The sequence below is a fragment of the Nannospalax galili genome, unplaced genomic scaffold (assembly GCF_000622305.1).
Source record: "Nannospalax galili isolate Female #2095 unplaced genomic scaffold, S.galili_v1.0 scaffold459, whole genome shotgun sequence".
Taxonomy (NCBI): Eukaryota; Metazoa; Chordata; class Mammalia; order Rodentia; family Spalacidae; genus Nannospalax; species Nannospalax galili.
In genome coordinates this window covers 1,579,733-1,601,853 of record NW_008344211.1, presented here as the reverse complement: position 1 = coordinate 1,601,853, position 22,121 = coordinate 1,579,733, and the positions used below count along the sequence as shown (strand labels likewise).

General features: G+C 50.6%; 1 protein-coding gene across 4 annotated transcripts in view; it reads right to left on the bottom strand.

The window, feature by feature from the left end:
- The window catches only part of Klhdc4 (kelch domain containing 4), a 37,803-nt gene that overhangs the window by 1,972 nt on the left and 13,710 nt on the right, over positions 1-22,121 (bottom strand). For all 4 annotated transcript variants that reach the window (XM_008840562.3, XM_029567122.1, XM_008840563.3 and 1 more), the window contains 4 exons: positions 11,385-11,477; positions 9,369-9,528; positions 2,934-3,009; positions 1,123-1,331 (listed from right to left, as the gene is read on the bottom strand). In XM_008840562.3, coding sequence (XP_008838784.1) covers positions 1,123-1,331; positions 2,934-3,009; positions 9,369-9,528; positions 11,385-11,477 — 538 coding nt within the window. The remainder of the gene's footprint in view (positions 1-1,122; positions 1,332-2,933; positions 3,010-9,368; positions 9,529-11,384; positions 11,478-22,121) is intronic.

The following is a 22,121-nucleotide window of genomic DNA, read 5'->3' as shown; positions in this document are numbered from 1 at the left end:
CCCTAGCCATTGGTCAGCTTGCTCACTGCAGGGGTGGACTAGTCACCCTTGGGTCTCACACTGCCCCTCAGTCGGACCTGGCCGAACACTCTAGCAGCGGGCGCCTGAGGCTCTTGGGGAAATCCAATCCACCCACAATTGTTATCCACAAAAAGGCTGCATATTCCCATCCTCAGCCAACAAGAGGGTCAGCAGTCCATACCAATCTCCTGGGCCACACCTTGAAGTAAAACCCTCAGTCACCAGTCCTCAAAAGGTGCATTCCCATTGGGTCCCCCCTGCTACTCTGCAGGATACAGCTGGGCAGCTGTCACAGCCTCTGCCATTAGGCAGAATGTCATCCTCAGAAGACGACGTCTGTTATGTGACAGTCAAATAGTCCAGCTATCACCATGCAGTCAAGCCTGGTCAGCTCCCTGTTCTAAACAACAAGTCGAATTTGTTCGGAGGCTGCACAGGGGGCTTCACCAAGGGCCACTCCACAAGAGCATGGGGCCAAGGACAAGCAGCCCGAAAACCATGATGCTAGCCAGCCACTGGGGTTGAGTGCTCTCGGCAACGCCACAGCAGCCATGCACGGTGATGTCTGCTGTAGCTCCTCATTGGGGACCATGTGTGCAGAGCTGCTTTCTCCCGGAGACCCTCCTACGGGTGCTGACCAACAGCAGGCACTGCTGCCTCCTGCACCATGGGCATCCCAGCGTGGACACCGGGGCTGCCCAGGGCCCTCCGGGGACTAGCGCCTCTGTTCTGAATGGGCCAGAAGGTCCTTGGCAGCAGCTGCACTCTAAGGACAGTAGAAAGGCATCAGGCAACCAGGGATGTGCTCAAACAGTAGATAGGAACAGACATACTCGCATGCACCCAGCAAACAGGAACCGGGGGGCGCTTAGCACGTCAGCCCCAGGCCAGAACTGCCAGGCAGTGTTTGCTGGTACCCACAAGGAGATGGGGGGCACCAAATCAAGGGTCCCAAGCCAAGCCACCTGGGGCCCACACAGAACACTCCGTCCTCCAGAAGGAAGCACCAAGCTGTGAGGGTGAGGATGAGTGGGAGATGGGCTGCCAGAGCCACCCTCCCAGCAGCTGACGGGGAAGGCTCTCTTCATGAACCTAGGCTACCTTCAGCTGTCCCGCAAACCAGCGGTTCCTGGTGGCATCATAGAAGTACAGGTCATTGAAGAACATGCCCTCCAGACTCTCCTCCTCTTCCTCATCACACACACCCCCAAAGACAAGAGTCTGATGATTTGGAATCACAGCCACAGAAAAGCCGGACCTTGTGGTGGGCCTGACTCCTGAAGGGTTAATCCGGGTCCAGGTCCACTTGCCTGTCAAAAAAAAGAACAGAAAGGTCACTGAAACTAACCAAGGACTCACGGAGGACTTGGGAACCTGGGATAAAAAAAAAAAATGAGCATGTTTAAGAGCCCATGACTGAGTAGCAAGGGCCTCACTCTGCTGCCTCTGGAAGAAGAGATGCCAGTCAACAGCCCTCTCAAGGCTTGGCCGTAGGGCAGTGCCTATGCCCCAGGCCCCTCTTCCCAAGAGACCCTGGCACCAGTTGCGAAGAGACAGACAGGTGTGGAGGTGGCTTCAGCAGGGGGCCACCTTGCTAGAGGAGGCTCTTGGGCTAAAACATGCCTCACTGGAGTCCCAAGCCAACCCAGCCCAAGACCTACAGATCAGCGTCACCTCTCCTCTGGAGACAGCTGCTCTGTGCTCTGACAGTGTGAGAGCCCTGGCTATGTGGCCTCTGTGATGTATAGAGATCCGCTACTGGAGGAAACAACTGAGATGTTTCCCTCCGTAGGCATTAAAAAGTGATGGTGATTACGCACTGGGTGGGCAGACAAGACCCACAAGGCACAGTGCAGGCAGGACTTGGAGCCTGTCACTCGTCATGAGGCCAACTCATCACAGCAGCAAGTGCTGTGGGGAAGGACCAGAGAATGAAACGTCAGCAGGCAGCATGAAGCAGGTGAGACCTGCTGTTTGGCTCTGTGACCATACATTCAGTGCTGATTCCCACACAGGACGTCCTTTTCCTGGGGCTGAGTTGCTGAGCACACAGACCAAGTCCACACTGTCTGGAAGAGTCCAGCCTCCAGGTTCAAGTTTCTGATGTGTAAACTGGAAGCCTCGTAAGGCCACTAACCAGAGCTACTGTGTGTGCAGTGGCAAATGACCTCACCAGCCCCCACCAGTGCAGGGCGCTGGGTCAATCCAAGGCCTGTCAGAAGAGCAGCAAAAGGAGAGAGACTGCTCAGTCTCCGCACTTCACAGCAGCGTGTGCTCCCACGGGGTTAAAGAACAGAGTCAACTCGGCGGCAGTCCTAGTACCAGAGCTGAGCACCACCACCCACACTAGCTTCCCAGGGCCTAGTCACGGCCTGGGCAGTGGTGCTCCTGGTTCCCAGTGGGACGGGGTTCCAAGCCCCAGAGAATATATCCTAGTATTGTTCATTTGCTCTTGAGCAAGAACATTCTTTAAAACATCACGAAACGGCAGCAGGGTCACAGCCCTCCTTTTCCATCTCTCGCCCCACGCCTACCCACATATGCTTCCGTGCCTTGGGGGCCTGAGCACACGTGCACAGTGCCCCTGCCCAGAAGTGCTGTCCTCAGTCCTATCGCTAAGCATGAAGGCCACACTGGAGAGTAACAAAGTGCCCCACGTGGCTTGTGGAGGGAAGACAGATGGCTGAGGCCCAGGGCTCATGTTAAGGGCTTGCCCATGTCAGACAAGGCACCTTGGCTCAGTCACTTCAGGGAAAGGTAGTCTGGCCCTCAGCTCTGAACAGGCTGCAGGGAGTTTGCTACAGCCCCCACTTCTACAAGAGGGGAGCATGGGTTTGCCTCTGCCCAAGGACCACACACAGCCCACCCAGGGCCACAGAGTCAAGCCACAGGTCCTCCAGGCAGAGCAGTACCTTCTCCCCCTTCCTCAGGCTTCAGCAGGAACATGTCTGAGTGCTGGGTACCTTTGTCCACATCTTTCTTAACTCTCTGCAAAAGAAAGGTGTTGTGAGACAGCAGGGCACGGTGGCTGCATGCAGGAGCTGCAGCTCTACAGTGCGCAGACATGGCTGACTGATTCTAAATCCACCACCGACGAGCAGTTGTGCTGGAACACTGGAGCAGCCTCTGCTTCAGAATTCCTGTGGGCTCCACAGGTCTGCACCATGTGGCAGAGTTCAGTCACCTCACCCCGACTCGTATATGCCCTCAGCTTCCACCTCTCAGATGACAGTCGCACTGGTGCTGTGCGGAAGGAAGCCAGCCACCACCACTTCACACCTTCCCCCACTTCTCAAACCAGCTGTGCCCATTACTTTCTGTCAACCTGACACGAACCAACGTCACCTGGGAAGAGGGACCCTCAGCTGAAGAACTCCTCCATCCACTTGGCCTGTGGCCATGTCTATACGGCATTTTCTTAACTGCTAATTGATGTAGGGGGACACAGTCCACTGTGGCATTCCTGGACAGGTGGACCTGAGCTATGCAGGAGGGGTGGCTAAGAGGTCAGAGGAAAAGAGACAAGAAGCAGTGTTCCTCCACAGTCTCTACTTTAACTCAATTTCCTGGAAGCCCTGGGCTCCCTCAGTGACAGACTGTTAGCTGCACGTGTGAGAGGAAGTAAAGCCTCCTCCCCAAGTCGGCTTTGGTCAGTGTCTCATCACAACAACAGAAAACAGACTAGACACCAGCAAAGCCCAACCCTCAGCCTTGAGCTTCCGTTTCACTGGCTGGCCTGTGACTCGCTGAGATCATAACATACTTGCCTCCTACACAGCACCCCAGGGCCCAGACAGCTGCTGGGCAAGATGTTCACCCTGAGGAGGACACCAGTCCACCTAAGCTTCTATCTTGTATTTGTCCGAGCTTAAATTCTCAATTTTAAGAAAAGATTTTTATTTTATGTGTATGAGTGTTTACCTGCGTGTATGTATGTGCACCACAAGTGTGCAGTGCCCACAGAGGCCAGAAGATAGCTTTGGGTCCCTGGACCTGGAGTTACAGGCAGTTGTGAGCCATCTGATGTGGGTGCTGGGAACTGAACCTGGGTCTTCTACAAGAGCAGCCAGTGCTTTTAACCACTGAGCCCTCTCTCCAGCCCCTAAATTCTCAAGGTAATTAAGGTACCCGATTCAATGGGATGTAGCACGGAGCAGCAGGAATGAGGGGGAACCGCAGGCAGTGCCTGGATGGCAGGGGTGGGTAACAGCTCCTCCTGCAGTCTAAGATGAGAGCCAATCAGGGACACAGGAGTCAACAGAGTATAAACAGAAGAGGTCAGAACAGGGCCACGTAAACAGAACCAGTCGGAACAGGGCCACGTAAACAGAACAGGTCAGAACAGGGCCCACATAAACAGAAGAGGTCGGAACAGGGCCACGTAAACAGAATAGGTCAGAACAGGGCCCACATAAACAGAAGAGGTCGGAACAGGGCCACGTAAACAGAAGAGGTCGGAACAGGGCCCACGTAAACAGAAGAAGTCAGAACAGGCCCACGTAAACAGAAGAGGTCAGAACGGGGCCACGTAAACAGAAGAGGTCAGAACGGGGCCCGCGTAAACAGAACAGGTCAGAACGGGGCCACGTAAACAGAAGACGTCAGAACGGGGCCACGTAAACAGAAGACGTCAGAAAGGGGCCACGTAAACAGAAGACGTCAGAATGGGGCCACATAAACAGAAGACGTCAGAACGGGGCCCACGTAAACAGAAGAGGTCAGAATGGGGCCCGTGTAAACAGAACAGGTCAGAACGGGGCCACGTAAACAGAAGACCTCAGAACGGGGCCACGTAAACAGAAGATGTCAGATCAGGGCCCACGTAAACAGAAGAGGGCAGAACAGGGCCACATAAACAGAAGAGGTCAGAACAGCCCATGTAAACAGAAGAGGTCAGAACAGGCCCACGTAAACAGAAGAGGTCAGAACAGGGCCCACGTAAACAGAAGAAGTCAGAACAGGCCCACATAAACAGAAGAGGTCAGAATAGGCCCACGTAAACAGAACAGGTTAGAACAAGGCCCACGTAAACAGAACAGGTCAGAACAGGGCCATGTAAACAGAAGAGGTTAGAACAGTGCCCATGTAAACAGAACAGGTCAGAACAGGGCCATGTAAACAGAAGAGGTCAGAGCAGGGCCCACGTAAACAGAAGAGGGCCGACACTACACCAAACATGACCAGCAAAGTTCCTGAAAATACAACTTATCAAAAGGACACAGGGATCTGCCGAGCTCTGCCTCTGACGCAGAAATAGAACTTAGCACTAAAACCTGCCCACCAAGAACATACCAGGCCCAATGGGCTTCTTAGTAAGTCACACTCAACACACCAGGGATAAACACCAGCAGCTAGACACAAGATCTTCCACAGGACAGAGGAAGGGATGTTCCCAACATGTACCGGGCAGCAAGCAGAACGTAATTCCAAAAGCCACAGAAAGCAACCCCAAATGAGCACATTCCCGCCAATCTAAATGGGACACTAGCAGATCAAGAGGACACGAGGGGGAAGACACCTCAGGACCAAAGAGGCCACACATATACAAAGCTGCTCAACGCCAGTCAGTCAATCAAGAGTATTCACAAGAGAACGGACTAAACAGAAATGCATGATTACATCAATAAACCAAGTGCGTGTAACAAAACTCCCAGCACACGGAAGAGACTAAAACCTGGAACTCAGAGGACCGCCATGAGGCTCAGCCAGCACTCCACTCAGTGGTGCCCAGAGGCCAACTTCTTCACTCAGGGCAGACAGCAGGAAAGCTTGGAGCTACCTGCACGAAGGGTCACTCACGTGATCTCAGTGAGCTTCGAACTACGGACCTGTGGAAAGCCCGGTCACACATAAGAGAAGAAAACGTGCTCTCACACTCCAGCAGCCCAGGGTCAGAACGAGAAGCCAGGACATCCACGTGGGCAGGGATCACTGCAGCTACCACGCAGGCGCAGCACCCTCAGGAAAGCACGTCTTCTGAACAAGTGGGCCAGAATGAGCACATGCCAAGGGATACAGGAACCCGTCACTTGTCCACCAACAACTGACAGAGAACTCCACACATACTGGTTAAGACAGGTCACGGAACCAAGCACAAGGGAGGAATGTGTATCACTTTCAAGAAGAAATCCTCGTTACCAAAGGTAAACAAAGTCTTAGACAACAAAGAAACATCACAGATTAGATTTCAAACAGCTTCCGCTCCTCGTCCAGCACTGAGGCAAGAGAGTGCAGAGCAGCAAACCCCACAGAGAACTGATGGCAAGACAAGCACACGAAGGGACCGAGCACTCCTTCAATTCGGTAACTGCGCAGCCCCTCCAACAAGACACAAATGCACGTGTCAGGGAAGACTACAAATGGCTCATCAGCTCGTGAGAAGGGCCCAACAGCCACCATCAGAGAATCATGAATCACGGCCTCCTAGGAAACCACACGCCATCACAACACCTACGCATAAAAAATCAACACCAACAAGTGCTGACCAAGAGCTGGACGATCAGAACTCTTAAGGCATTTGAGGTAGAACTGGTTTCGAGACGCTGGTTCGTCACTGCAGACTGCTCCCCGGGTTTATTTAAGATAAATCAAAACATAGAGCCAAAGTCCACTGTGGAATGCTCACCACAGGCTACCCCCACGGTAGGGCTGGAAGAGCAAACGCCGTCAATAACAAATGCATCCACAGTCCTTCAAACAGTCAGATCTGAACTTCAGCACTAAGAAGCGATAAACCAGGGGACAGAGGAACGCATGTGACCTGAAAGTGAGGGTGGGGGTCCTGGGGCTAAAGGCTGAAGCGGAGGAGGGGGAGGGGAGAGGAAGAAACAATGAACTGAAAGTTCTGGAATACACAGGTAGGAAGGACCAGAGCAGGCCCCACTGCATGACTCTCAGCTGAGTACGTACTGTGCTGTGGGTAAACCAGGCTCCGGTCAACACCACCCTCCGCTTGCCCACACACATGTGCACTCAGGGATGGCACTGGCATTGTTCTTTGAACTACACAAAAGACATCAGACAGGACAGGGATACAGGTGCACGTGTCTACGTGATCAAGTACAATGAAACCGGAATAGCAGAACTGACTCAGGGCATGTAGGTACTCACTAGAGGATTCTTTCAAATTAACTGTCAATTTCCAGAACAGAAAGGATTTTAACCTCAACACAACAGCACTTCCTGTCTCAGACCCACAGCAGTGTCAGGGCTGGCAAAGTACCAAGGAGAGCAGGCAAGAGGGTGGCCAGCACCCATGGGCAGACTCCAGGAGTCACAAGTCCTGGACATGGGCCTAGGAACACCTCTCAGGCACCGTGTTCTAGTTTGCTTTTCCATTGTCGTGACAAAACACTCTGACCAACACCAACTTAGGGAGGGAAGGGTTTATTCGGTTACAAGTCTCCCAGATCGCAGGTGATCACTGAGGGAGCCCAAGGTAGGAACTCAGGGCAGGAACCTGGCGGCAGGAGCTAGAGCACACGCCATGGAGGAACACTGCTTACTGGCTTGCTCCTCTGGCCCCTGCTCAGCTTGCTTTCTTTTTTAAAAAAAAATATTTTATTATTTTTTATTCCCTGCATGTATGTGAGTGCACCCATGTCGTGCAATGCTGCAGAAGTCAGAAGAGGGCTTCAGATTACCCTGGAACTGGAGTTAAGGACAGTTCGTAGCTGCCATGTGGGTGCTGGGAATCGAACCTGGGTCCTCTGCAAGAGCAGTCAGTGCTCTTAACCGCTGAGCCATCTCTCCAGCCCGAGCCTGCTTTCTTATACAACACAGGCACCCCTGCACAGTGGGCTGGGCCCTCCCACATCACTCAACAACCAAGAAAATACCCCACAGATATGGCCACAGGCCCTACCAATGGAGACAATTCCCCAAATGAGGCTCCCTCAACCCAGACGTGTCAAGTTGACAACCAGAGCTATCCAGCACACTAATGAGACGAAATGTGTTGTGGCATGATCCACAGTGGAATACTATATGGTTACAGTGACAGCATCATGGTAGAATACTACATGGTTACAGTGACTCAGTGTTATGGTGGAATACTATATGGTGATTACAGCGACTCAGCCGTAAGAAGACCGCAAAAGACAGAGCTGTGCCCATCACAATGCTGCGGTGGGCGTGGGTTAGAACATGACAGGACTGAAAAGTCTCTGTATGTTCACAGGGCCACAGAACAGCTCAGTGGTCAAGTGCCTGCTGCACAGCATGAGGACCCTGGTCTGGATCCCAGCACACACCGAAGCCAGCACAGCAGCATGTGTAACCCTAGCACAGGAGAGGGAGAGGCAGGCACCTGCCAGCCAACTGGTGAGCCCCACGTTCCGTGAGAGGCCTGTCTCAAAAAAGTAAGGTGGAGAGCAATTAAGGAAGGCAACTCATGTTAACCTCCGCCTCCACACACACATACATGCACATACTCGTATGAACACGCACACACACACAACCATGGCAATTCATGTTAACCTCCACACACACACACTCGTATACACACACACACACACACACACACACAATGGCAACTCATGTTAACCTCTACCTCCACACACACATACATGCACACACTTGTAAGAATGAACACACACACACACCATGGCAACTCATGTTAACCTCCACACACACATACATGCCCACACTCGTATGAATGCACACACACACACCATGGCAACTCATGTTAACCTACACACACACACACACACACACACACACACACACACCACACCATGGCAACTCATGTCAACCTCCACCTCCACACACACATACATGCACACACGTATGAACACACACACACACACAACCATGGCAACTCATGTTAACCTCTGCCTCCACACATACATGCACACACTTGTATGAATACACACATACACACCATAAACACATACATTAATAATAAATCTCAGCTGGGCATGGTGGCACACGGCTTTAATCCCAGCACTCAGGAGGCAGAGGCAGGAGGTGCTCTGTGAGTTTGAGGCCAGCCTGGTCTACAGAGCGAGTGCCGAGCCAGCTGGGGCTACAGGGATACAGTCTCAAAAAAAAAGTCAGCCCTGCATGGTAGCCCACGCCTATAATCCTAGCACTTGGGGAGGCTGACGCAGGAGTATCCAGCCTGGTCTACATAGTGAGTGCCAAGCCAGCTGAGGCTACAGGGAGACCCTGTCTCAAAAAGACATAGATAAATCAATCTCTGTAGGTTCAAAGAGGAGCAGAGCTGTGCTGCCTGTCTACTGCAGCTCAATGTGGAGAATGGTTACATCGTTCTGGAAGCTTCCACCACTGGCAGACTGAAGGGTGACAGACAGACGTCCCCAGACTTCCTGCAAGTCAGATCTTACCTGCTTTGAGTAGCCCCCATAGATGGCTATGCTACCCTGGGGGGTGACAGCCATCAGGCAGCCAGACCTGGGTGCAGGCCCAGGGCCCGATGGGGACAGTTTGCTCCACAGGAAGGTGTCCAGGCTGAAGGTGTACACATCACAGTAGTAGATGTAATCCCTGGTGGACACAAGGACACAAGTCACCATAGAGAGGACAGGAAGAGGTGGGACATGAGTGTGCTCCCCGTACACTGAAGGAGTCCCGCTGCCCTCACCCAGTGTCTGCTTACAGTCTAAGTCCAGTGGAGGGCTGCAAGCACTTAGCTCACACTTGGAAATCAGAGACTCCAGCCACAGATGCAAGGTGATCTAACATCAAAGTCGTGCTATTTCCTAACTGCGCTGACAGCACCACCATCTTCTAAACAAGCCTGTGGTTACTGGATGTGACTGTGAGACTGAAAACGAATTCAAGTCTAACGGACCGTGAGTGCAGATATGTACAGCTTGGCAGGAACTGTGGCAAGTCCTTAGACTGAGGCAGGGATGGGTGAGCGAGCAGAGGACCCCTCAAAACCAGAGGACAGAAGCAGGGCCTTTGCTTCCACAACCCAAAGACAGGGACACACCACCTAATACTTGCCCTGCTCAGGGCCCAGGGACTCTGGAGCCCAAGCACTCGGCACAGGGAGGGGCATGGGAACAAAATAGTGAGACTTGCTGTTGTGGGGTGACTGTCACAGAACAAGACGCTGTCCTTCAGCTGTGCAGAAAGACCTAAAGTATTCACAAAGGAGAGGGGACAAAATTCTGTATCACAGTGCCTCTGAATAGCCCAGGGCCAGGGCTCTAAGCCACCATGCATAGGAGGGCTGCAGCAAAGAGCTGGCCCAAGGCGGTCTCTCGTGCCCTCCTGCAGTGCACAGTGGAGACTGCAGAGGCAGGACTGGCTGCAGCTGCAGCTGGAAGCTGGGCCCAGGCAGTCAGCCTCCCCTGCCCTGGAAAAGAGCTAGGTTGCCCTGGGAACTGCTAGCTGCTGCTCAAACCCACAAGCCCGCTCACATAACACAATGACGATGGGAGACTCCAGATTCTTAGAAGACTTACTACATTCCAGTTCCCTCAGGTTTCAAACTGCAGACTTTCAGCAAAGAAATTCTACTCTGAATTGAAGATAACTAGCAACTATCGCAAGAAAAACTCAGAAAGGTGGTAATTAAAAGTCAAACTAATTTAATACAAATGGTGACTGCACCGCTGTGAGCTCTTGTTTTTTCTGTGTGCCTCAAGCACTTCCTAAATAGTCAACTTGGAAAAAGATATGGGGGCTGGAGAGATGGCACTGCCTATTCTTACAGAGGGCCCGGGCTTAGTTCCCAGCACCCACATGGTGGCCGACAACGGTCCATAACTCCAGTTCCAGGGGATTCAATCTGCTCTTCTGACTGTGGGCATTACACAACACAGGTGCACTTACACTCATGCAGGCATACACTCATACATATAAATAATAAATTTTGGAAAAAAAAATGTGTGCGTGTACCCACACAGACACAGGTACCCAAGGAAACCAGAGAGAGCACTGGATCCCTGGAGCTGGAGTTACAGGAGGTTGTGAGCTTCCCGAGGTGGGTGCTGAGAACCAAACTTGGGTCCTCTGGAAGAACAGCAAGTGCTCACATCTGCTGAGTTGTCTCTTTAGCCCCCTAAATAGTTTTAAGTAAGATGACGGTTTGGGGAACGATTCTAATTTTAAAATGACTGCAAGTTAAAACCACTGTAAAACTGTGATTTGTCATTTATGGGTCTATAAAAGGCAGGGCTGTGCTGGTCCCGTACATCACCTACACATAGTAGGTGCTGACTTAATGTGTGGACAACGAAATCCTTACTACTTCACGCAGCTGCTGATGTGTGTGGCTGCCGAGCTGTGCACACTGACTTGGGGGGCAGTTTCTGATCAGCACTGTCAGCCTAGGCAACATTCACCCAGATGCCCCAGAAGAGGCCCAATCTTCTGGTGTGAGTACCAACCTTGTGCTTTCGTGGAAGCCACCAAAAAGAACTAACTGTCGCTTCCAGGCTACCATCCGATGTCCACTTCGACCAGAAGGACCTCCTGTTGATCTAAAATAGGGGAGGAGAACATTATAAAATTAATTATTTCTATTTTTTTAAGGGCTTTTTCCCTTTGACTTAAATTTTTGTTTTATTTTTATTTTTTGGTCTTTTTGAGACAGGGTCTCTCTGTAGCCCCAGCTGTCCTGGAACTCACTACGTAGACCAGGCTGGCCTCGAACTCACAGAGATCCACCTGTCTCTGCCTCCCGAGTGCTGGGATTAAGGCATGCGCTATCACGCCCGGCAAATTTTAATTTCTTAAATTTTTTTATTTTTGTGTGTATGAGTGTACTGACTGTATGTAAGTGCACCTGTGTAGTGCAGTGCCCTCGGTGGTCAGATGAGGGCATCAGATTCTCCTGGAACCGGAGTGATAGACGGCTGTTAGCTGCCATGTGGGTGCTGGGAATCAAACCCGGGTCCTCTGCAAGAGTGGCCAGTGCTCTTAACCGCTGGGCCACTTCTTTAAGCCTTTGTCTTCTGTTTCTAAACCACTCACTACATACCCTTTCATTCTCTCTCTGAGCAACCAGAATCATCCTGACAGTCTTGCTGGCTCCCTTTGGGCTCCTGGAGGGCCAAGAGGGCAGTTTGTGGAGGTAGGGGACTTGCCCACATGGCCGAAGGACAGGACTTCCAGAATAGCACAGGAGAGTTCCTGACCTTGGAGGAAACACTTCTTAGAAGTATTAGCGGGACTTTAACAAATAAAGAACTTTGAAACACGCTATTGAAAACATAAAGGTCCTGGGCACAAAGGGGCATGCCTGTAATCCCAAACTTGGGGGACTGCGGGCTCCATGGCTGAGCAGAAAAGAGAAGGGAAGGGAACGGGGACAGAAGGGGCAAGTGACTGACAGGAACACTTCCAAATACACAACTGACAGATGAGGTGTTCCAGCAATACCCGGAAATCCTCTAGTGCCTGTGTGTTCCTGAGTGTGCAGGCGCACAGGTGTGCCTGTGTGTTCACGAGTGTGCAGGCGCACAGGTGTGCCTGTGTGTTCACGAGTGTGCAGGCGCACAGGTGTGCCTGTGCATGTGGAAGCAGTCACTTTGTTTCTGAGACAGGACCTCTCACTGGCTTGGAGCTCATCAACAGGCTCAGACAGCCACCTGTCCCCACCTCCCCTGCACTGGGGTTACAGTGTGAGCCTCCATGTTTTACATGGGTTCTGGGGATCAAACTCAGGTCCTTGCAAGCACTTTACTAAGCCACTTACCTGACCCCAGGATTCTATCCTCATAGAATAGGTATGAACAAACCCCAAAAGATATGAACAGAAAGTTAACAAAAATAGAAAAAACACCTTGCAATGGCCCAGGCTGTGTGGGACTGAAAGACAGCACCATGCTGGCACAGAGCAGAGCCACTGGAGCCCACACATTCAGGGTGGGTGAGAAGGCAGACAGTGTGACCTGTGTGAGGCATCCATCAACAGGCACCAGCTGACAGATCCCACTGGACAAAGGGCAGCGCACACAGAGACCTGCTCCCATGGCAGAGGCTTTCTCGTAACTGTCACACTGAGCAGCCCACAACCTACTCCAATGGGTGATGGACACACTGGGATGTGTCCATACAACGAAGACACAGCAACCAAAGCAAGTGTCCATAGATACACGCAGCCATATGGACGGCTTTCACAAGCACCGTGAACAGAAGCAGGTGCCCTTTGACTCCACTTTGGGACAGGATCTTAGTGTAATTATACCTCAATAACATAGATATTAAATGCACAGCAAAAAAAAGAAGTAAATTTGAAAAAGCAAGTGGGTACTAACTAGGGAGACGGCTCAGTACATAAAGTGGGTACTAGGGAGACCCATGGCGAGGAGTGGGGGAGTGGTGTGTACTTACAATGCCAGTGCTGGGAGGCAGAGATAGGTGCACCCCTAGAGCTCACTGGCCAGCTGGCTTAGCAAGCTCCAAGCAGGTGAGACCTCACCTCAAAAACCATGATGGGTAAGAAACACCTGAGGTTGCTGACCTCTGGCCTTCATAACATACACATTCACATGCATCACATGTACAAGCACACCCTCCCACACACACATTTTTTTTTTTTAATTTAAAAGAATATAAAGAGCTGGGAAATGGCTTAGCTGGTAAAAAGTACCTCCCTGCACAAGCACGAAGACCCAAGTTTGAATCCCCATTACCCTTGTACAAGTCAGGCACGGTGACACAGAAGTGTAACCCTAGCACGGGCAGCGGGGGTGGGCTGGGGCCTTCTGGCCAGTCCAGCTAGTTGGAGAGCTCCAGGTTCAGTGAAAATCTGTCTCAAAAAATAAGGCGGAGAGTAAGAGAGCCAATGTCAACCTCTGGACTCCACACGTGTGCACTGCATACACACATGCACACACACAAGCACAAGCACACACACACACACACACAAGCACACACCCCGTGTCAACTTCTGGACTCCACACGTGTGCACTACACACACATGCACACACACACCCCGTGTCAACCTCTGGACTGCACACACACAGCACACACACACACCCCCCGTGTCAACCTCGACTCTACACATGTGCACTGCATACACACATGCACACACACAAGCACACACACACACACCCCATGTCAACCTCGACTCCACACGTGTGCACTGCATACACACATGCACACACACACACAAATAATGGGAGTATGAATATATCAATTCTTCAGGCATTGCACACACAAGTGTACTTACACACATCCAGGCAAAACACACAGATAAAATAAAAATAATGGATCTTGTGGGCTGGAGAGATAGTGCAGCAGTGAAGAGCAATGGCTGCTCTTGCAGAGGACCAGGGTTCAGATCCCAGTACCCACATGGAGGCTAACAACCATCTGTATCTCCGGTTCCAGGGGAATCTGATATCCTCTTCTGACCTCTGCAGGCACTTACACACATGCAGGAATATACTCATACACATAAAAAATAAAAATACAATTTTTTTTTTTAGATTGGGTCTCCCTGTAGCCCCAGCTGTCCTGGAACTCACTATGTAGACCAGGCTGGCCTTGAACTCACAGAGATCTGCCTGCCTCTGCCTCCTGAGTGCTGGGATTAAAAATGGATATTTTTTAAAATTTAAATCCCACAAATGGCAAGAGACCTAACAAAGGCATCAACACAGACTCTCAAAAAGAACAGGGTATCCCCGGGCCACCAGCTTCCTTCAGATGTGCATTTGTTGTACACATGAGGATGCCTGCCGGCATCTTCCCTAGCCCAATCCAGCAGGAAGGCTGTTCTCCATGCTGGAGTGGACTCTTCATATTACCAACACCCTTTCTAATGTCACTCCAGATGACCGGCAAAGCTGTCCCCAGAAAGCCATCCAGAATCAGTGCTTTCTCCTAGACTCTGTGCTCTAGTGACTCAATCTCAGGCACCCTTCGGGAAGGCTTACATCACACCTGTACTCTACTAACTAGGGCGGTCTCACAGTCACGCCCCCTTGCCCTTTCTTTACAATCTTGGATTATGGATTTCTTTGAAATCGAATTCTGTGTGCGACCCAACTTAGCACTGAGTCAGGAAGATGGCCTGGGGATGCAGGATCTGCCAACTGATTTATTTGCCTTCCCTCCTAGTTTTTGCATTACCTGCAGTTTAGTTGTGTTCTAATGCCGAAATTCATGACAAAAACAGCAGATGTCACTTTCAAGGCTCAAAAGAGCAAATCTAGGTCAGAGCATGACATGCTGCATGAAGCCACGGGGGCATCTGGAGTGGGCTGTAGAGGAAGCCCTAGCTGAGACTCTGCATGTGAAAGGTCTTCTTGGGAAATGGGTGGCATCCCAGGGTGAGCAGACAGCACAGCCCCGCCCTCTACTCACAGGGCACCAGGGCAGAGAGCAGTACAGCATGAGGCCAAGGCCAGCACTCCACAAGGCCAGCTGCTGCAGAGTGACAGTGGGAGAAAGTGTCCCCTCCACAGTTGAGCCCCCACATGCATGCCCAATTCTACCTGGAGCAGAAACGAAACAGACACAGGAGGACCTGGACACTCCCAGTGCCACAGTGACAGAAGTCAAGGCCACCAGCTGGCTGGTGATCTGTACCCTGGAGGCTCAGAACAGGCCTCCAACAGCTTCCTGAACAGAAACCCCTCCAGGTCATTAGATGCCAGGATACAACTCACTTGTGGCAGCAGCAGCCAAGTACCACTGTGTTTGCAACTAAAAAGGGGGAAAAAGAGTCTATAAAAAGGTTCTGCATCCCCTTAGAAAAATAAGGCCAATTATATTCAAATCTCCAACAAGCTTTTCAATTGCCATCAATCCTAAATATGGAGTCTTTAAAAATTCCCATGTCCCACTCATCCAGATGCCTATATATAGCGCAAGGCACGCGTGGAACAGTGTGGGCGCCTGGGCTTTCAGCTTGTCTGGGCTGTGCGCGGACGGCAATCCCACAGGGCGTGCTGCCAGTCAGCATCACCAGCTCTGCCACAGGGCCGCCGTGAGATATTCACAGAAAATGCCTATGCATTGATTCCACCACAGGCTTAGAGTGTGAAGGGCCAAGCGTTTGGCACACAAGCACTTTGTTATTTTAATGTTCACACACCTTAAATACCACATGGTGCCACCACTGTACAAGGCTGGAGCAGAAGGGCATGTCCCAGTGGAATTCTGAGTTCAAGGTCATAGGACTGACAGGGAACTCCAGTCAAGAAGCCCATCCTTACAAACACTCTCTTCTCCCAGCATGGTCACAGCATGGCCTGTGCAGTAGCCCCTCTCCACAGAGCTTACCTGGAATCTGGCACAGCCTGGCTTTCAGCGACCCACACAGGCATTCCACCACACCAAATATGGTCCCACCAAATACGGTCCGGCACTCAGCACCACAGAAGCCAGGTCACAGCCCACTGCTCACCCTAACAGTACCTGTCAAGCTCTCACATCCCTTGCATTGCTCTCTTAGCTTCCCTACACACTGGTCCCACTCCACCCACATGGCCGTACCTCTAAGGCTTCAATGCATGAAAATGATCACAGCAGAGGGCCACACCTGACCTCTCTCTAGGTCAGGTTCTCAGGCACCACAATATACTCTTCAGAAAACTGTGCTACAGTCCACCCGGCCCACCAGGCTCATGGTGGGAAAGGTCAAAGGATGCCCATTCCTGCCCACAGGTTCTTTACATGCAAGATTCTGGGAAAGACAATCTTTGGTGGTCTAAGTGGTTGCCATGCTCCTGTGAGTAATGTCCAAATTCTCACTGGTTCGCCACACTAGACTTGGTTAGAATCTCCATCCAGGTGATTAGAATCAGACTTCTCAGGAGAAGTCCTGCTCTCATCACTTGAAATGAGGTTTCCGCCAGCTCCACCCTCCTCCACAACATGGCAGACTTCACTGAACTAAGGGTGTTTCCCCCTCAGACACTACCTTCCTCTTCACTGCTGTGAGACAGGTGCACCCAGCAGGCTAAAAGCCAAATGCTGGCTTCTTCCTCAGACGGGAGAGAACAAACAGCACAGGCAGACCTCACAGTCACACTTAGAACTAACTTTCACTAATTATCCACTGAGTGCTTTGCTGCACATGAAAATGTGAAAACAGTTCCCATGCCACCAATGGATAGATGGCTAAGCTTTCCATCCGGAATGCTTTCCAACCACAAGGAGTGAAGTCCTGGAATGCTCTATAACATGGAGCTTTGCCTAGTAAGAGTTAGACAGTGAAAGCCACACAGCAGAATATTCTAAAGAAAGCGAACAAAGTCCTGCCACAGGAGCCGAATCTCTCAAAATCAGGTTCAGTGGCAGGGCACGTTCAGAAGTCACTCTGGTGATGAGCAGAGGCAAGCCTTGGTGCCCTGGGCAGTGGGAGCAGGTACGGGGCACACAGGTTTCTCCCCTGATCTGACATGGAGTGGCGTCAGTGAAAAGCTGCTGTGCTTGGCTGACTAGGGGCCTGGCTTCATCCCTAAACCAGTGCTGGGACTGGAAGCTGTGCACATCTGGCTCCAAGTTCACTTTTGAAAAGGGCACTTCCAGACACCATCTAGACATTGCCCCAGGCCTCTGCCTTTACCCGCATTTAGCCTTTCTCATTTTAATTTATATATAAACTGTATTCCCGTCAGCACTCCTGGTTACTTCTAGAAGCACCTTAACTCTAGTGGCTCTTATGTTTGCCCTACCAGTGCCCAGCAGAGAACTTGGTCATCACTGCTGGATGGCAAGTTATTTCAAAACTTACCAATTAAGAGCGAGAAAGAGGAGCTGGAGAGATGGCTCAGTGGTTAAGAGCACTGGCTTGCTCTTGTAGAGGACCTGGGTTCAGTTCCCAACACCCACATGGTGGTTAACACATGCAGACTCATACACATATTAAAAAAAAAAAAAAGATTTCTGGATTTATGGGGTGGCCCTCCCTGAGATGAAAGTGACACCCTACAAGATGCCTTTGTGCCACAACTTTAAGTCTTTGATACAATTGCTATTCATTCTGGGATTCAATGTTTTTAGAAACATGATCGCACACATTGTAAAAAAAAAATCTAACTTGTCTCTGTGTATTCTTTTGTAAGACAGTGTCACTTTAAGAAGGTTTTATTTAGACATATACATATGGAAAATTAGCATCTTAGGTTGCTTCTTATGGCACAAACTGCAGCACCAATATTTTATTATGTAGACAGACAATCAGAGAGGCTACCTCCCCCTATACTGTGCCTTTAAAAAGCTTTTTATTTTTAAAATATTTTATTTTTATTATTTTGCATGTATGAGTGTGTTGCCTGCATGTATGTGAGTGCACCCATGTTGCACAATGCCCACAGAGGTCAGAAGAGGGCATCGGATTCCCTGGATCTGGAGTTAAGGACAGTTGTTAATCACCATGTGGGCGCTATGAACAGAACCCAGGTCCTCTGCAAGAGCAGCCAGTGCTCTTAACCACTGAGCCATCTCTCCAATCCCAGCTTTTTTATTTTTAATTTTCTTGCATTTTTATTTGTGTGTGCATATACACATGCCATTGGATCGCACCAGCTCCCGCCCCACTTTTTGTATAACAGATTTTTGAAGGATAGTTTCATGTGTGAAAAATCAAATAAACTGTGTGAACTTCTAGCACAAGTAAATTAAGTAAATAGGGAGCTGGGCGTAGTGCTGGGGGAAAAGGAAGGAAGATCTCAAATTCAAGGTCAACCTGGGTTATCAGCAAGATCCTGTGTCATCAAACCAACCAAAGGACTGAGGAGACTGCTCGGCGACAGAGCACTACTGTGCACACAGGAGGACCTAAGTTTAAATCCGCTGCACCCATATAACAAGAGCTTGCCATGACGTCTGCAAACCCAGTGTGTGGGAGGTAGAGGCCCGAGGGTCATTGGGCTCTGCTGACAGCCTGCCTAGCTCCAGGTTCAGTTAACTAGAACTTAAGTGGGGAGCGAGAGCAGGACACGCAGTGCTTCCTCTGGCTTCCAAGTGCATGCACGGGTAGGCAGACAGACACACGGAAAACCCAGAAAAAAACCCAGAAGGAAAAACAAACCAAAAAGAACATGACAGAGTGTCGGGTGTTCGTTTCTTTGTAAGTTCCTCCATTTCCCCCTCCCTACCAAAATATATAATGAAAAATTCAGATAAAAAAAAAAAAAGAACATGACAAACACCATCCACCCAATCAGCACTAATCTCTCAGATCCAAATGGAGGATGCCATCTCTGGTAGGGCCGTGGGAATCCAGACTGTGGAAAGGTATGGGGGAAGAAGTTAACACAAACCCCACTCTGAACTGTCTGGTGTCTGGGGCAAGCTAGGACCCTGCTCTCCTTGAGCTGGAGGGAGTTACAGGAGGACATTGCCATGCACATGGTTCAGACCCACCACCAGGGCAGGTATCTCCTAGACAACTGCTCTCCTAGCCCCAGTGCCATCTACTCCTGCTGGACAAATGCTCCATGGTTCTGGAAGGCTCATTCCAAGTCCCAGCAAAGCCAGAATCTGAAATATGGACCCTACACACTGGCTGGCCACCAGGTCCTTCTATCAAGTCAGACGAAAAAACTGCTCACTCAGTAAGATGGCGGTACAGGGGACCAAGAGAACAGTTAAGAAAAGCCAACCAGGCGTAGTGACACACCTCTTTAATCCCTGCATTTGAGAGGTGAAGGCTGAGACAGGTGGATCTCTGTGAGTTTGAGGCTAGTCTGGCCTACACAGCAATCTCCAGGCCAGCCAAAGCTACAAAGGGCAACTCTGTCTCAAAAAAATAAAATGAATAAAATAAAATAAAACAAAAAGGAAAGAAAGAAGAGAAAAGAAAAAGAGAACCCCTGAGTCACCCCACACCAAGAAGGTGCCAGGAGTCAGACCTCCACATACCAAGTGAGGTGGTCCTTAAACATGAGGTAAAGGCTTTATAACCGCACAATTCTGGACGCTAGCCCATCTTAAACTCAAGAACAGAGCTGTATAATGTTCCTAACTGAGGAGACCGAGGAGCACAGAGACCTCTGTTTTGATAAAACACTCTAAAAGAATCCAGTGAAAATCTCTCTGGGGCTTTAAAAACCAAAACTGGTGGTAAAGCTCGTGAAAAAAGTACAAAAAAGAGTAAAGAAAATATAAGTCGTGAACACTCTCCAGGCTGGGCGCCGAACTACACCATGGACCTCAAGGACTGAAATGATGGAAGGGGAACCCAGACCACCAATGACCTGGATGAAGACACAGGGTCTGCCAGGCCTACTGGCCTATGTGCACCTGCCAGGTCTCCTGGCCTGCCGAGAGCGTGCACACATGCTCTGCAGATGTACAAAGGCAACCCCACCCAAGGCCCGTGTTGGTCTGCGCCTCATTTCTGGGACCAATTTCCATACGGGGGTTTTTGTAGAAAATGAGAGAGTGGTTTCTTCTCAATTCCTAAGATGGAGTTTTTGACCACTCATATTCAACACCTAAGTGACAGGTGCTGCCAAAACAGGTCCAAAACAGACAGTGTCACTGATTGACCAGTATGAATTCCCCAGGGCCTCCCCGGGCGGCCCTCCACGTGGCTTTCCGGCACTGCTGTGCCCTGTGCTGAAGAGCTCTCTCCTCACCCCCATATTCTTACCTTTCCCGCTCCATCACTTCCCAGACACACCTTGGCTAGCTACAGGTGGATCTGTCAAGCTTTTCTGGCTTCTGGTGCAAGGTGTGGCTCAGATCCTAGCTAAGAGATGCTTAGAGTCCACACATGATGAACTAGAACTGCCCTGAGAGGAGGTGTCAGAGCAGGTACACACTGGGACAAGGGCAGAGGAGGGGGCAAGAGAGAGCCAAGGCACCTCGTGTCTCAGGAAAGCTAGGGTCCAGCACCCGAGTAAATTAACAGGTGGGAGGCAGGGAGAAGTGACCCTTCTCAAAGGGTTCCTGATGCATACATTTTTCCCGTCTCACCGGGGCCTTAAAAACTGAGTAACACTCAAATACGAGCTGGAGAGATGGCAGAGAGGTTAAGAGCACTGGCTGCCCTTGCAGAGAAACTGGGTTCAGTTCCCAAACCACCCAATTCTAGGGGATCCGATGCCCTATTCTGTCCTCCACAGGCATTGCATGACACAGGTGCACTTACATACATGCAGGCAAAACACTCATACACATAAAATAAATCCAAAAAGAATAAAAAACACTGAATAAGGCTCAGATGAATACAAAGTATTTAATAATTATAAATGCATAAAGCATTCAGAAGTAAAACTGCAGCACAGTTTTACAACACAGACATTAGACTCCTATTAAAAATCTGCAAACAAAGTAAGGGAAGGGGCAAGGCCTGGGACAGACCCTCAACTTCCCCAGACATGTGTGCCCTTTGGGGACCTGGGAAGGCTTGTGAAACACCCATTACTCCTGATCACCAAGGCAAACACCTCAAAGCATGCTCACTAGGTCCATCAGGACACTCTCCCTTGACAAAGCCACTGAGGCCACACTGAGCCCGAAAACGTGAGCAGAAGGCTCCTTCAGCAGCTACTTGGACAAAAGCAAAGCAGCAGAGCACATGACAGCCCCTTCCCGCCCCAAAAATCTGCAACTCTCTGAAACAGGGTTAAGAATGGCAGCTAAACACGCGTATCAGAACACGTGTTCAGAAGTATCAGAACACACTGTCCAGTGACAGCCACACCCCTCCCAGTGAAAGCCCTAGACAGGGATGTTCTGCACCCCACTGAACTCTGGCTTACTCCTTTCTAGCAGAGAGGGCGCCGCCCATACACAACAGTGTGCACAGCCCCAGCAACAAGGCCTGGCAGCGTTCACAGCGAGGCTGTAGGTCTGCTGGCAACTAGCCAGTCTGCCAGCAACTCTCTGCAGCAATTCACATACAGGCATGCTGTCTCCTGACAGGGGCAAAGACTCTGTGGTAGAACCGGTGGCGGCTTCCAGGAGACGTGGGAAACACCTGAGATACTGAGCCACGGAGCCTGGTTTCCTGGGCAGAACACTGAAGGTGCTCCTCCCTCCTCTGACCAGCTCTGCTGTTTCCACATCTGCTTGACACAGGAGGATCCCTTTTACCAAATGGCAGGTCTCCATGGAGCCAGCTCTATTTCCAGCAGGCCTGAAGCCCAGAGCTGCCTCCAGGGGACAAGTACTAGGAGAACCACACTGTGAGGTGAGTCGGGGAGACACTGAGG